General features: G+C 47.6%; 2 protein-coding genes across 2 annotated transcripts in view; one reads left to right on the top strand and one right to left on the bottom strand.

Moving 5' to 3' along the window:
* The window catches only part of LOC117139788 (peroxidasin), a 28552-nt gene extending 13793 nt beyond the window's left edge, over window positions 1–14759 (top strand). The window contains exons 3-10 of the mRNA XM_033302402.1: window positions 4136–4351; window positions 4429–4500; window positions 4581–4822; window positions 4978–5637; window positions 7524–7730; window positions 7841–8019; window positions 8300–8481; window positions 11933–14759. Of these exons, the coding sequence (XP_033158293.1) occupies window positions 4136–4351; window positions 4429–4500; window positions 4581–4822; window positions 4978–5637; window positions 7524–7730; window positions 7841–8019; window positions 8300–8481; window positions 11933–14582 (4408 nt within the window). The 3' untranslated portion in view covers window positions 14583–14759. The remainder of the gene's footprint in view (window positions 1–4135; window positions 4352–4428; window positions 4501–4580; window positions 4823–4977; window positions 5638–7523; window positions 7731–7840; window positions 8020–8299; window positions 8482–11932) is intronic.
* LOC117139789 (acyl-coenzyme A thioesterase 13) lies at window positions 14674–15869 on the bottom strand. The gene is made up of 3 exons (XM_033302403.1): window positions 15777–15869; window positions 15257–15394; window positions 14674–15190 (listed from the first exon to the last, which is right to left on the bottom strand). The coding sequence occupies exons 2-3, from the start codon at window positions 15344–15346 to the stop codon at window positions 14849–14851; spliced, it is 432 nt and encodes a 143-aa protein (XP_033158294.1). The 5' UTR covers window positions 15347–15394; window positions 15777–15869; the 3' UTR covers window positions 14674–14848.
* Window positions 15870–15969: the final 100 nt, after the last annotated feature.

The raw sequence follows: 15969 nt of genomic DNA, 5'->3' as shown, positions 1-15969 counted from the left end.
GTGGCGGTACGGGCACAACGCCCCACAGCATCCCAGTTATTTATGTCTCCGTTCGGGTCCTTTTTTAGCAGCTCCGTAAATAGTTGCGCAACTGACACGACGCCATCCACGTCTATGAGGCCATTGCATCGGCGCCCCGCTGAATCCCCATTTAACCAGAGAGCAACTCCAGCACGCACTTGGTCAGGAGTGGGTTCTGTTCCGGCACATAATCACTGGGAAAAATCATTTGAGTACAACTTATTTCAAGGAAAATTCACGTTTAGGATGATTCTTCGTTTAAAAGTCGAGGGAAGATTTCATACCTACTCCCATTTTTTCCCAGTGCAGCACATTTGGGTAGGCTCGATGAGGCATTGGTCTGGGAATTCCGGCTGTCCGGAGTCCCAGTCCGAAGTCCGGACCCGGACACGCACTCAGCGTGTGTGCACATTGAAGTGGACCATCGTTTGTCACTCGAGGTGGGTGTGGAAGTGGGTGCGGCAGGGGCATCAAAAGAAGAGTAGGAGGAGGAGGACACGGGCACAGTGGTGCAAAGTGGAGAGGTGTTGGCTATGCAGAAAGAGACTCGCCAAGTGGCTGGGAATTTTAAAGTACTCTCCGGCTGAGCAAATACGATAGCGGTGTGCGAGTCAAAGGGCAAAGAAGGCCAGTTCCTTGTGGATTCAAATTAGACCGATCCATCTGGCGGCACCACTCGGCTTGACCCACTGTGAGTCTGAATCTCAATCCGAATATGAGTGTGGATGTGGATGTGGTTGTGGTGCAGCCTCTGGATGTGGTGGTATTCCTTGTTGACTGTTGGTGGCGGGGCTAATGGAGTTTGCAAGAAGTGGGCAAAAATGTGGATCAAGCAGCCGCACATGCACAAAGACCCCCACCAATCTCCGTTCCGCATTCTCCGGCGCTCCTTCCTTGCGGGAGAAATGCGAGCAACTTTGCAAATTGTTGCCGCCACCCGAATCCCAGGCTGCATATCGCTGGCCCACTTCCTTGGACCCACGGCAGCTGCATGAGGTTGCCAAGTTGGCCCACCAGGAAAAATATTTACCACAACTTTGAAGGCACTACAAAAATTCAGAGGATTACATTTCAATTAACTGAAGTGCAGCTTGGCTATGAAAAATTAGTTCCAGACTTAAGCTTATTAACAACGAAAAACAAATATAAATATATTTTTTGAAGAAGACTTTCCAATATTCCTTCATAATAAAGTTTGTTCTAATAGTCTTTATTGCACGAACAACTTTTAAACAATATTTAATAAAGTAGGGCAGAAGTTCCTACTGTAAAGTCGTAGATTTTTTTTCGAGTGCAGCTCTAGAAGCGGGGTTACCACATGGACACCAGTGGGTCGACCGGCCTCGGGCCGTGGCTCTTTCATCAGCCAGAACCATAGTCATAGCCGGAGCATAAGAGCCGGAGCCAAGACCGAAACCGAAACCCGGAGTGGAAAGTGCAGGAGGAGGGGTGCTGCTTTGTTTATGTGGCTCCATTTGGGCATATGCATGACCCACTCAACCACCCATCAGAGGCACCCGCCACCATCCTGTGGTTGCTGCTATTGTTGGGCGGGGGCCTCAAGCTCCACGTGTGAGTGGTTTTATGGTAGTGTTGTTCTGTATTCGCGTACCTTTTACTTGCAGAACGGAAGGGTATATTAAGGTTATGGAAGTCAAGAAATTGAGGACTAATTAGTGATCTGTAGTTTACAATCTTTCTAAAATAAAAGGCTTAAAACTTAGATTAAATACAAATTTAATATGTGCTGTCCAAATATGCAATTAAACATACAAAATAAAAATATATCAAATTAATCCCAAACATTCCCTGCATACCTAAGAGGTAGGTCACCTAGTCGGGACTACAGGGTATCGCTTAGTCGCACCCCTTGACTTAAGCGCTCTATCTTGTTCTGGATTTTTAAGTTGTTTTCGTTGTCGTAGCTTGTTTGTGTTGCCTTTTTTGTTGTCCTGTGTGCGAGGTTTTGCCTTTTTCCTGTGTGTTGCATCCTCGTCTTTAGTTGCAATTTGAGCACAGACACAGAAACAGCCAGGATTGCACTTGACCAACACACACGCACGCACACACTCACACACTCGCAGTGAAATGCTGACACCAATTAGGGCTGCAGGTTGTTGTTGGTGTTGCTGCTGCTGCCGTTAGTTGCTGTTGGTAGTTAGTTAGTTCGGTTGCACTTTGTGCGTTGCATGTTTACAGTGGCCACAAAACATAATTTCTGTTTAGACAACTTTAGCCCCAGCTCCAATTGCAGTGGCTTCTGGCCAAAAGCTTTGCGAAGAGTAGTGGAAAAATAAAAAACAAAAAAGGGTTAAACAAAACAGGGTCATAATTATTGCGCCAACAAAGACAGCAAAGCAGCTGCAACATCGGCTAGCGGTAAACGATGTTGCCAGCAGGCAGAGGAAGAGGCAGAGGCACCATCACCAGCTGAATTTTCGGTATAATTTTCACTTTGGCCAAGAAACTTTTTCGCTGCCGCATTGAATTTGCAACCAGCGAGCGGCTAAAACCCGACCAAAAGCAACAGCAACAAAGTTCATGAGTTGATTAGAAAGTTTTTTAACCGCTGTTGCAGCTACATCCTTAACCCGCTGCAATCCTATAGCCATGCCCCCAGCATATCCTGCACTAGAATAAATATTATGTTATCTGCTTAAGCTTACACATAAATACGTTATTAAATATTCAGCATATATATGTAAGTTTAATTATAGCATTAATAAATCAGCAACTTTATTTTATAGACATTTTTTAAGAGCCTTATCAAACTGGCATTACAAAATGATAGTGGAGTTGCAGCTGAAGCAAATGCTCTTTGCTCTATGATGATTTGCTTAATTCCAATCACTTTCTTGCTGAATTTCTTTGAGTGAACTGTTGCTAATGGCAGCTCGTGAGCTTGGCATATGCGAAAAGACCTCAATCCGCGGCTTAGGTTCCCAACTCCGCACTGCATGCCACACGCCGTATGCCGTATGCCACATGGGTAGTACGAGTTGGTTGCCGGGGTTGCTGGCTTATCGCTTGGCTGCTTTGTCGCCGGGCAGGGGCATAAACTATGCGAGCATCAACTTTTTGTAATTAATTTTTAATGTGTGCAAAATGTTTGAGTAAACGAGCATGTTGTTGTTTGCCGAGCACCGCCATATCAAGCGGATGTCGTTAGAACGGTTTATCAAGCGCTCTAGGAGGCGAATAAGCTGCGGCTTCGGCGAGGGATCTACTCCACACTATATACTATATACTATTTAAGTTTGTGCTTAGCCGGGGTAAATAATTGGATTGCGCTTAAAAGGGGCGGCTGCTGGAAGCCAAGACTGCCAGGCTTCTGGATATTCAAACGGAATTTCTTTGCACTAATTGCATATGACAATGCTGCAAAACATCCATACATCCCCACCTGACGCTCCAAAAAACCACCTAACACCCATTGAACAACCTCCCAGTGTGCGAGAGAGAGAGGAAAGAAGGAGCAACGCAGACCGCATGACGAGAATTGGCAACTTGCTGCAATTTGCCAGAACCAAAAATTGATTTACCCTCAAATGCAAGTCTTCCCGCTTTCACACAGCTTTCAAGGCACTTGGAAAAATGTCGTGTTGCTACTAAAAGCCGATGTACGATGGCAATCTGCATCTCAAACTTCAGTATTTATCAGAATTTGCAGCACTGGCAAGCATGCGTACTTTGCAGAGTTGGCATCATTGACAGTCTTGCAGTGTTTTCATTTCAGAGCTTCTATCTTTCGTTCAGATAAAACTATGTAAGGTAACTAGGCAATATTTAAGAAAATTTAAATATAATACGTTAGATTAGTTCAAATGTTGGCAGGCAACAATGTGGAATGGAATTTTAGAGTCTGAATAATTGGCATCTTTGACAGTCGTTTAAATTTGTTATCACGCAGTGAAATACTAAATTGCATAGGGAGTTTTTTCCCAGTGTGGTAAGCCCAACTCCCGTTTCGTTATTCACCCGACTCGCATCCATCCATCAGATAAACGTTTTGCTATCTGCAATCTGGGAATCGCATTCTGTCCCTTTGTCCACGCTATCCGCATCCACTCACGCTATGTTCGTTGTTCTTGTTTTTCCGGAAACATTTTTGCAGAGATTTGCGTTTCAATCACATCGAGGAGCTGCCGGCCAACGCGTTCAGTGGTCTCGCCCAGCTGACTACGCTTTTCCTGAACGACAACGAGCTGGCTTACCTGCAGGATGGGGCTCTCAATGGACTGACGGCGCTGAGGTTCGTCTATCTGAACAATAATCGGCTAAGCCGCTTACCGGCGACCATCTTCCAGCGGATGCCGCGCCTGGAGGCGATGTAAGTGAACCCTCCTTAATTAAGGATCCCCTCGAGCAATCGCCTTACTTAACATCCTCCTCCTGCGCCTTCTGCAGTTTCCTGGAAAACAATGACATTTGGCAGCTGCCCGCCGGGCTCTTTGACAACTTGCCGCGTCTGAACCGCCTGTAAGTCGATGATGGTTCGATTCCCCTTCTTTTTGGGTGGCCTTCCACTACATTTCTGCATTGTCTTCCCCTGCGTCCAGGATCATGTACAACAACAAGCTGACCCAACTGCCAGTGGACGGATTTAATCGGCTGAACAACCTGAGGCGCCTGCGACTGGACGGCAACGCCATCGACTGCAATTGTGGCGTCTACTCGCTCTGGCGTCGCTGGCACCTGGATGTCCAGCGCCAGTTGGTGTCCATCTCGCTCACCTGTGCCGCTCCCCAGCTACTTCAAAACCAGGGCTTTTCCAGCCTGGGCGAGCATCACTTCAAATGCGGTAAATTGAAATTTCCATTTAAGTAACACATAGAGCATGAACCAAGTTTATGTTTAAGTACACTTTCCATCACATTGAAAGCACGATTTCTGATGTGCAGCGCAGATGCATTTTAATACCGAATTGATGGCCACTCTGGTTCAAATTACTTGCAGCCAAGCCGCAGTTCCTGGTGGCACCCCAAGACGCCCAAGTCGCTGCCGGGGAGCAGCTGGAGCTGAGCTGCGAGGTCACCGGCCTGCCCCGCCCCCAGATCACGTGGATGCACAACACGCAGGAGGTGGGCCTGGAGGAGCAGGCGCAGGCTGAGATCCTGCCCAGCGGCAGTCTGCTCATCCGCAGTGCGGACACCAGCGACATTGGCATCTACCAGTGCATCGCTCGCAACGAGATGGGCGAGCTGCGTTCCCAGCCCGTTCGCCTGGTAGTTAATGGCGGTAACCACCCACTCGATTCGCCCATCGACGCCCGCAGCAATCAGGTGTGGGCGGATGCTGGAACACCCACACACGGAGCAACGCCAGTGCCATCGCCATCGCCACCGCGCTTCACCCACCAGCCGCACGACCAAATTGTGGCCCTTCACGGCTCTGGACACGTGCTGCTCGATTGCGCCGCCTCCGGCTGGCCACAGCCGGACATACAATGGTTCGTCAATGGCCGCCAACTCCTGCAGTCGACCCCCAGCCTCCAACTGCAGGCCAATGGCAGCCTCATCCTGCTGCAGCCCACCCAGCTCTCTGCCGGCACGTATCGCTGCGAGGCTCGCAATTCTTTGGGCAGCGTCCAGGCCACCGCCCGCATCGAGCTGAAGGGTGAGTAAATGCCAGAGATGCTCAACGTTGAGTGGGAATTTATTCCAGTCCAGGTACATATGTAAAACCGCCCATATAAGTATCTAAAGGTATGGCTGGATTTATTATTATAATCACATCAAAAGAACATTATACTTTAAGATATCTTTTTGAATTATGTCTCTGGTAATAAGTTCCTTTTCAATCTATCAAAACGTGCACCCAAGTACTGCTCATCTCTGGTGCACTCCTGGTGCAGTACCCACATAGAGTCCCCTTTCTGGCCACACTCCATCGCCCTGTGACAGCCACACAGTTGCACCCGGAATACGAGTCACAACTGTCGCGCTTTACTCAATTTGCAGTCGATTTAATTTGTTTTCGTCTGGGAGAAGGGCGAATGGGGAGTGACATGGACGCTGACCAGGATGCTGGCCAGGGCAACTCAACTGATATCGGGGCATTGGGACTTTGCGGATGAGTTTGGCCGGCGGGAGAAGGAGCCGACTGGCCGTTAGAAATATTGCGACAACTTTGACAGCAGGTGGTGCCGGTGATTGGATGCAACTTCATGTAGACAAATCAAATCACAAAAGTTTGTGTTTTTGCACTCGGCAAATTTGGCAATTTGTTCAAGCAAAAAAGAGTTAGGTGTGCGTTTTTTATGCAGAAAAGTTCTCAGCAATATTTTCAATAATTAACGTTTTATAGTCAGCAGCAAAAAATATAATTTTTAAATTGTGCGGAAAATAAATTAAAAAGAGATGCTATAACTTAGGTCTACAACACATTCCGCCTTATTTATTATAGGTAGCAGTGGATTTAATCCGCTTAGGTTTTTTTTTCAGTGCACTGACTTTATGCGGTAGTAAGTAAATGGCTCTGGGTTTGATTGGAGCACATTAAGCACTCCCGCCTCGTAGCTTCTTGCCCATTAAATAACCGATGAAGTGCATCCCGGCAGGAGGTTAACCCCGAAACAACTTGGCACTTGAGCTTTTTATGTTTTTCCATTCGTTATTGCCGTATTTCGAGCGTTTGTACGTGACTGTACTTTATTGCGCAATAGAAGCGGCCAACGGGGAGTGAAATTTATAAATATATCCTCTGGGGCATGGGTATCACAGACGGCGAAAAGTGCAACCACCGCCTTGATGCAGCACAATGGCTCATTATAATTTGTGGTTGTCGGCACAAAATGAAGTGCGAAATTTATGCATTATTTGGCTGAATTAAGTGCAAAAATTATAAACTATTATGTGCGGCGAGGGCACGCACAAATTGTGCGCTGTGGCTTTAAAAAACGGGGGAACGGGAAGTGGGGAGCGGCGAAAAGGGAACTGGGGCTTGGGGGATCACGGGGACCACGGGGCGGATGAACTGTTTAAGCAGTCAGGCGTGGCGCCTGGTCAGCATAATTAACCCGCCAAACGCATAAACAGACACGGGCAAACACTCCCACAAACACAAATATTCGCACACAAGTAAATATGGCGGCCACGCTGAAAAGTATGCAGCGAGAATTCATATTTAATATTACGCATACGCCCCCTGGACATCGAGCAACGCACAGTGGTGCAAATTGTGCAAATTGCGCATATTACGATATGTTTTAAATGTGATTTTAAGTAATATTGATTAAAAATATAGCGTGTTTTTTATTTCTTAAAAATATAAATATTTGGCTTTGTATGCCAGATTTTAAACAGGACTTACCACGGCACAGCGCTTAAAGCGGGTCAAAAGGCGAGCGTTTCTGTGTTGGTGGTGCTGCGGCAACAAAAGACTCATAGAAAGCGAACCAAAAAGCCAGGCCTCGCTTTAGTCGCTTGTTGCTGCCATTTGGAGCAGTAAAATTGCTCGAAAATCACTCATTCGCCCCGTTGCACCGCTTGCCACTCTTGCAGAACTGCCCGAAATTTTAACTGCACCGCAAAGCCAAACAATCAAACTGGGCAAGGCCTTTGTGCTGGAGTGTGATGCCGATGGCAACCCGCTGCCCACCATCGACTGGCAGTTAAATGGAGTCCCCCTGCCCGGAAATACGCCCGACTTGCAGCTGGAGAACGAGAACACCGAGCTGGTGGTGGGCGCTGCCCGGCAGGAGCATGCCGGTAAGTAGGAGAAGTGATTGCCAAAACGGTTTACATTGCATTCCATTCGATACCTTGGACATAATCCCGTGAATCCTGTCCAATCTGCTCCCCCATCCCCTCATTCGCAGGTGTCTATCGCTGCACGGCGCACAACGAAAACGGGCAGACGAGCGTGGAGGCCACCATCAAGGTGGAACGGTCGCAGTCGCCGCCGCAACTCGCCATCGAGCCGAGCAATTTGGTGGCCATTACGGGCACCACCATCGAGCTGCCCTGCCAGGCCGACCAGCCGGAGGACGGACTGCAGGTAAACTCACTTACCGGGATTGGCCACGGAATCGGAAACTTTTTATTTACCCGCCACTTGTTGACGTTCCCTTTTGGCCTCATTTTCCGCTTGGCCACCGGAAAAAGTGCACCCAAAAACTGCATTCATTTTGGTTTGAAAGTTATATTTTTATGAAAGTTAAAGTTATAACATAGGTGGCTCAAAGATTCCTCTATTTGAAAACCCGCTTACAAAGTGACCAATTTTTAAATGGAATATAAAAGATATATAAGTGATTTTTTTCACTGCAACTCCTCAGATTTCGTGGCGCCACGATGGCCGACTCATTGATCCGAATGTGCAGCTGACGGAGAAATATCAAATAAGCGGCGCCGGCAGTCTGTTCGTCAAGAATGTGACCATCCCGGATGGCGGACGGTACGAGTGTCAGGTGAAGAACCAGTTTGGCCGGGCTTCCGCCTCCGCACTGGTAACCATCAGGTGAGCGAACGGAGGATTCCGAATCAAAATCAAAATCAAATAGCTCAACTTTGGGCGCCGACCGCAACTTTAATTGCGCTGTCGGCGGCGTGAAGGGCGGATTGCATAAAACTCCATTAAAATCAAAGGGAAAACTTTTGCTCAAAGGCGAACGAACGGTGGAAACTGGCAAGAAAAGGCCTCTGCCCACAGAGGACGCACTTAAAATGCGTTTAAGTGCGCGGTAAAGTTGCTTAATTAATTGAAAAACAGTTGAGCCGCAGAAAAACTGAACATTAAGTCGGAAAAAAGTTGGCGTATATTTTGACATTTTTATGAAGGGAGGGAGCTTGGTGAAGTCACATTAAAAACCCGGAGGGTGCCTTACTTCATTATGAATTTCAAATCAAATCAAAATGCAGACTTGAACTCTGTACGCGTAAAATGATTTTCACTGAACTAAATTGCTGGGAAACCACTGCCGCAGACGATGAACATAAGACCGTAAAATAAAGCTGCTGGCTAAGCTGCAGCACAGTGGCCAGAAAACGGGTAAAAACTGCGCGAAAATCTAGGGGATAAACATCAAACTCCGACTGGCTGTTATCAAAAGCAGTTAGCAGCTGGGCAAACTTGCTAATCCTCTCCAGTTGCCAAGGCACTGGGATCCACTGTGTTGTCAGCTAAACTGCAAATAAAATATGCACCCAGGCTCCAACTGCAACATGAACATCAAAAGGCGGCGAAGGAAAGCACAAAAGTTGTCGTCGCCCTCGTCAGTTGCCAGTTGCCAGTTACCAGTTTTCAGTTACCAGCTTTCTGTTGCCAGTTGCCAAACTGAAAAACGTGCTAAGCCCGGAAAAGCTACGTGCCACACTCACACTTACATGCCTCCTGAATGGTAGGGGGGAGGGGAGGGGTAAAATGGCAAAAGACACAGGCAGTGGAAATTCCTCGCTGAGGCAACCGCACAAGTTATCCAAATTGCCCAAATTGAAATTGAGTTGACAAGTTGCTAGCTGCGACAAGAAAAATAAGAGCTACACACCAAATAAAATGTATCTTTTCTTTGAAAAGGAATTTAAGGCGAAAAAAAAAGATTACTATAGATTATTAAATACTAAAAGACTTATAAATCGAACAATTTATCTGAATTTTAAGCTCAGCTACTTATTGTTGAAATTGCACATGAATTTGACTTATTTTTCTTGAGGTGCACACAGACTAGAACTAGTGCCCATCTTGTACCTCAACTTTCACACTCCTTTTGCGGCCTTAGAAGTTTTCGAATTGTTTGTCCCGAAAAAAGCGACACGACGTGAATTTATTGAGCAAATGGTCTCTGCATCCATCCGCCACAAGCCGTAAATCAATTTGAGGCTGCAAAAAAGGGAGCCGTGGATGCGGACTTGGCCATTAACCACCGACTGGCGAGCTGGAGACCAATGATGGGCCACAAAAGAACCGCCGGAGCGGCTTACTTTCTGCTTACACAGCCATTTTCCCGATGCATAATGCAGCAGAAAAGCGGGTGGATAATGGTGCCAGTCGGTGGATTTCCATGTGTGGCTCCCACGGAGCATTTAGTGCCCAGGGACGACGGGGTCTAGGCAACGACGGGACGGAAGCTGAATCGGCTTACAGTTCTGTGCCGGCAGCATTAGAAACTTTACTCATTACGCCGGGAAAACCCAGTCGCCAGACCGCAGCAAAGCAGCGGGGGCGGAAAATTATAAAGAAAAATCCAGAAAAAGGGTGCGAGAAAGCCGGGCGCCGCCAAAAGTGAAAAACTATGTTGGAAGAACGCAGGAGTCGCTGGCATCCAGGAGCAGATATCCTGGCCCATAATGGGTGTGAGTGAAAACCGCTGAAAGACCCCGACGAAACCAGTGCAACAAAAATGGGAAAAATAACAAAAATACCAAAACACCCAGAAATCCGCCTAAGTTGTGGGTAATGCTGGGCGTAAAACAAAAGCTTATCCTGTTACTGCCACTTTTGTTGTTGCCACCGCTCCTGTGATCCTGCTGCTGGCAAAAAGGCTAACCACGGAAATACATTGCCGTGCGCCACAGCATGTGGCAAGTGGGGAGTGAGCGAGACGGCAGCCAGGACCAAACGGAGAAACTTTACACCGAATCGGGCACAAGGCAGTGGTGACTACAGGATACCCTTACGAAAGGTCTAAAAATAAATTAATTTTAAAGAGAATATTTATTTTTATTTACTTTAAATAACTTTAAAGTATTAATGCCTTAATGGTACCAACTTAATTATAAACCTAAAATTGAATAATCTTAAAGGATATACCAACATGATTCCTGCGTAATAAGCTATTTTGGTAGTCTCCTTGTTGGTTTTTCCTTCTTCACTGAACTTTGTGAAAATTTTAAATTCTTTATAATTATATGATTTATATTTATGAATTAATTTTTATTAAATTTAATTGGGTAAACTTTTAGCGCAATGAATAAGAAGCATGTAAATTGAATAGCATTTGCAAAAGATAATGTTTATAATTCCGATGAGGTACTTATACACTGCGAACTCTTTCACTATGGCTTTTCCACTTTTAATTACACTTTGAGTCACCAGAAAATAGGCCTTATATGCTGAAATAGTAGACCGAGTGATGGACAAACTTTCGCCAAAAACTATAAATGTCCAAAAATACCGTGGGCAATTGTCGGCTATAGAACAACGGACAACCCGTCGAGTCGCCCGAGGAAAAGGACATCGCAAGAGGGCAGCCGCAGAATGGCAGCGTGGAAATATGTAGTCCTTGGCGCCGCAATATCCACTGACACTGGAGCAGGAGCAGCAAGACCCGCAGCACTGGCAACTGGCAACCGATAGTGGCAGACTCTGGTGCAACAGGGTGTATTATGGTCGTTAAGTTATTACCTACAGCAGCGCCTCCGCCGCACAATGCCAAAGTTTACACAGTCGAAAGTTTCCTAGAGGAGCATTCCTTGCCAGCCGGAATGCCGGGCATGAATTGTTGTTAATGCTGCCCTCCATGCTGCTCCTCCATTCAGAGTCAAGGCAAGGCGATAGGCAAGGCGCGGATTTTTCCGACGATTTTTTCCGCTGCACAGAGAATGCAGCATAATTTGGTTGGGAAGACAGGCGCAGAAAGGGGAAATGGACTGGCTGGCATTTTTATTAGACAGCGCGGCCATTTGGACGACTCCTGCCACTGGCATTATGGTTATTAAAAATGTGCAAATGCCCAGGGATATCTTGATTGTTTCCGCGCTTTGTGTTCTTTATGTGCGTGTCAACTTTTGACTCTAGGCATTTAATAAAGATTAATAACAATTTAAGCCGAAAACTTGGGGAGTAATGCACTTTATAGTGCACAAACCTGGGCTTGGGGTCACCAAATGCTACGCCTTGGGTCACCAACTCTCATTTATCAATCAAACTATCAGCTTATGTTAACTAATCTTTTGTTTTATACCCCACTTAGAAACAACGTGGATTTGGCTCCAGGCGATCGGTATGTGCGCATCGCGTTTGCCGAGGCAGCCAGGGAGATTGACCTGGCCATCAACAACACCCTGGACACGCTCTTCTCCAACCGATCCGACAAGGCGCCGCCCAACTATGGCGAACTACTGCGGGTCTTCCGCTTTCCCACTGGCGAAGCTAGGCAGTTGGCCCGTGCGGCGGAGATCTACGAGAGGACACTGGTCAATATCCGGAAACACGTCCAGGAGGGCGACAACCTGACCATGAAGAGCGAGGAGTACGAGTTCCGGGATCTGCTGTCGCGAGAGCACTTGCATCTGGTGGCGGAGCTATCGGGCTGCATGGAGCACCGTGAGATGCCCAACTGCACGGACATGTGCTTCCACTCGAGGTACAGGAGTATCGATGGCACGTGCAACAACCTGCAGCATCCCACTTGGGGAGCTTCGCTCACCGCCTTCCGGAGATTGGCGCCACCGATTTACGAGAACGGATTCAGCATGCCCGTGGGCTGGACCAAGGGCATGTTGTACTCGGGTCATGCCAAGCCCAGTGCAAGATTGGTATCCACCTCGCTTGTGGCCACCAAGGAGATCACACCGGATGCCAGGATAACGCACATGGTGATGCAGTGGGGTCAGTTCCTGGACCACGATCTGGATCATGCCATTCCTTCCGTGAGTTCGGAGAGCTGGGATGGCATCGATTGCAAAAAGAGCTGCGAGATGGCTCCACCGTGCTATCCCATTGAAGTGCCTCCGAATGATCCTCGTGTCCGCAACCGCCGATGCATCGATGTGGTGCGATCCAGCGCCATTTGTGGATCGGGCATGACCTCCCTCTTCTTCGACAGCGTGCAGCATCGCGAGCAAATCAACCAACTGACCTCCTACATAGATGCATCGCAGGTGTATGGGTACAGTACTGCATTTGCCCAGGAGCTGCGCAATCTGACATCCCAGGATGGATTACTCCGAGTGGGTGTCCACTTCCCGCGGCAGAAGGACATGCTGCCCTTTGCTGCTCCCCAGGATGGGATGGATTGCCGCAGGAATCTCGATGAGAACACCATGAGCTGCTTTGTTTCGGGCGACATCCGTGTGAACGAACAGGTCGGTCTTCTGGCCATGCACACCATTTGGATGAGGGAGCACAACAGGATAGCCAGCAAGCTGAAGCAGATCAATTCTCATTGGGATGGGGACACCTTGTACCAGGAGGCTCGCAAGATAGTGGGTGCCCAGATGCAGCACATCACCTTCAAGCAGTGGCTGCCACTGATTATTGGCGAAAGTGGCATGGAGATGATGGGCGAGTACCAGGGCTACAACCCTCAACTGAATCCCAGCATAGCCAACGAGTTTGCCACGGCAGCCCTGCGATTCGGACACACCATCATAAACCCCATTCTCCACCGCTTGAACGAGACCTTCCAGCCGATACCCCAGGGACACCTCCTGCTCCACAAGGCCTTCTTTGCTCCCTGGCGTCTGGCCTACGAGGGTGGAGTGGATCCCCTTATGAGAGGCTTCCTGGCCGTGCCCGCCAAGCTGAAGACCCCCGATCAGAACCTCAACACTGAGCTCACAGAGAAACTGTTCCAGACTGCCCATGCTGTAGCATTGGATCTGGCTGCCATCAACATCCAGAGGGGCAGGGATCACGGAATGCCCGGCTATAATGTCTACAGGAAGCTATGCAATCTCACGGTGGCCCAGGACTTTGATGATCTAGCCGGCGAGATCAGTAGTGCCGAGATACGCCAGAAGATGAAGGAACTCTATGGACATCCGGATAACGTGGATGTTTGGTTGGGTGGCATCCTAGAGGATCAGGTGGAGGGCGGCAAGGTGGGTCCTCTCTTCCAGTGCTTGCTGGTTGAACAGTTCCGTAGACTTCGTGATGGCGATCGCTTGTACTACGAGAATCCCGGTGTCTTCTCACCCGAGCAACTGACCCAAATCAAGCAGGCCAACTTTGGTCGAGTGCTCTGCGATGTGGGTGATAACTTCGACCAGGTCACCGAGAACGTGTTTATTTTGGCCAAGCACCAGGGCGGCTACAAGAAGTGCGAGGATATAGTAGGCATTAATCTGTATCTGTGGCAGGAGTGCGGCAGGTGCAACAGTCCACCCGCCATCTTCGATTCCTACATACCGCAAACCTACACCAAGCGGAGCAACAGGCAGAAGCGAGATCTCGGCAAGGAAAACGATGAGGTGGCCACCGCCGAGAGCTTTGACAGTCCACTGGAATCCCTCTACGATGTGAACGAAGAAAGGGTCAGTGGTCTGGAGGAACTGATTGGCAGCTTCCAGAAGGATCTGAAAAAGCTGCACAAGAAGCTGCGCAAGGTGGAGGAATCCTGCAACTCCGCCGACTCCGAGCCGGTGGCTCAGGTGGTGCAGTTGGCGGCGGCACCGCCCCAGGTGGTTTCCAAGCCCAAGCGGAGCCACTGCGTCGACGACAAGGGCACTACCCGGCTGAACAACGAGGTCTGGTCTCCGGACGTCTGCACCAAGTGCAACTGCTTCCACGGCCAGGTCAACTGCCTGAGGGAGCGGTGCGGCGAGGTTAGCTGTCCGCCGGGCGTGGATCCACTGACGCCTCCGGAGGCTTGCTGCCCACACTGCCCGATGGTCAAGTGAAGACGATGGTCAAATGAATTACGCATATCGACGTTTATCCGTAGTAGCCACACTCACTCTAATCAAAACCAAAATGGAAACACACCGGCAATTGCGCAATGAGCATGTTTAATTGACAATTAACTAACAATGTACTGCTACACGTGTAATAAAATAAAGCACATTAATAACCCATAATCATTTATTTGTACAGATTATGAAACTTACTTGGGGCGCTCCGAAAATATTTTTCAAAACAAAGTAGCTCCCCTTTGGGACTATCTAGTCTAGTCAAATTTGATATACTTCAAATGTGTGCCCTTGGCTATCACCGAGTCGTCCTTCTTGTGCTTCAGGGTGCAATCGATGAAGGCGAGGTACTTGCCCACCTTGGACAGATTGGCCTCAATCACCACATCGTCGCCCAGTTTGGCGCCGTTCAGAAAGTTTACACTAAGATCTACCGAAACTCCGGGATGACATGGCTTGGACATTAGGGCGTAGGTGGTTATCATGTCCACCAGGGTCATGATATAACCGCCGTGCATAAACTTGTACAAGTTCACATGATCCTGGTCCACCTTCAGCTCAGCAGTGCAGGCTCCATCGCCACCGTCCACGATCTTGACCTTTAATGAAAGATGATATAAGGATGAGATAATGATATTGGTAAGGAGACTCTATGGTGATCTAACCTTCTGTAGGTGACTTTCAAAGCCCGTTGACTTGGTGATAATCTCGGTGATGTGTTTAGCGAATTCGAGTCCCTTTTTGCGAGTTCCCATATTATTTATTGATGTTGCTTTACAGGCGATCCGCTAGCTTCTATATAACTACAAAATAAATTAGTTCGTCCGATGGGAACGATTAAAAATATACTAGATTTAGTTTTGTAGATAGATAAGTAGTCGTATCGGGCACTTATATCTCAAGTCTCAGATAGTAATAGTTTTACAATAGAACAATTCAACTTTATTGTATGACCCACTCTGTGTGACGTGTGTAAGTTTGGATGGCACTAAAGCCATTAAAAAATAAATCACAGTAGTGAGTGTATTAACAAACGGATTGCTTTGATTTTTTCAATATTTGATTTCTTTATCTTCGAGTGCAGTTTTCCGCTTTTCGATGAAAAGTAAACAATTAGCAAGTATCAAAATAAGGTAAACAAAATATGGCACGATATTATGAAATAGTTAGGAATGCGGATCCTACCTAACTACGTCCGTAATGCCCCGAAATTTACATAAATATCTGAAAATCTAACGTAACACCTCCGAAAAACAAAACAATTTCAAAACAAACAACAGCTGTTTCGCGATAAGCAGTATCGACAATCGATAATTCAGAGGGCAAATCGATATGCAAAGTCTTATCTATTTTTAAATTATCCGCTGGGAATTCTATT

This window comes from Drosophila mauritiana, chromosome 3L, assembly GCF_004382145.1.
Source record: "Drosophila mauritiana strain mau12 chromosome 3L, ASM438214v1, whole genome shotgun sequence".
NCBI classification, from domain to species: Eukaryota; Metazoa; Arthropoda; class Insecta; order Diptera; family Drosophilidae; genus Drosophila; species Drosophila mauritiana.
The sequence above is the reverse complement of the archived record's forward strand: the minus strand, read 5'-3'. Positions and strand labels throughout refer to the sequence as shown.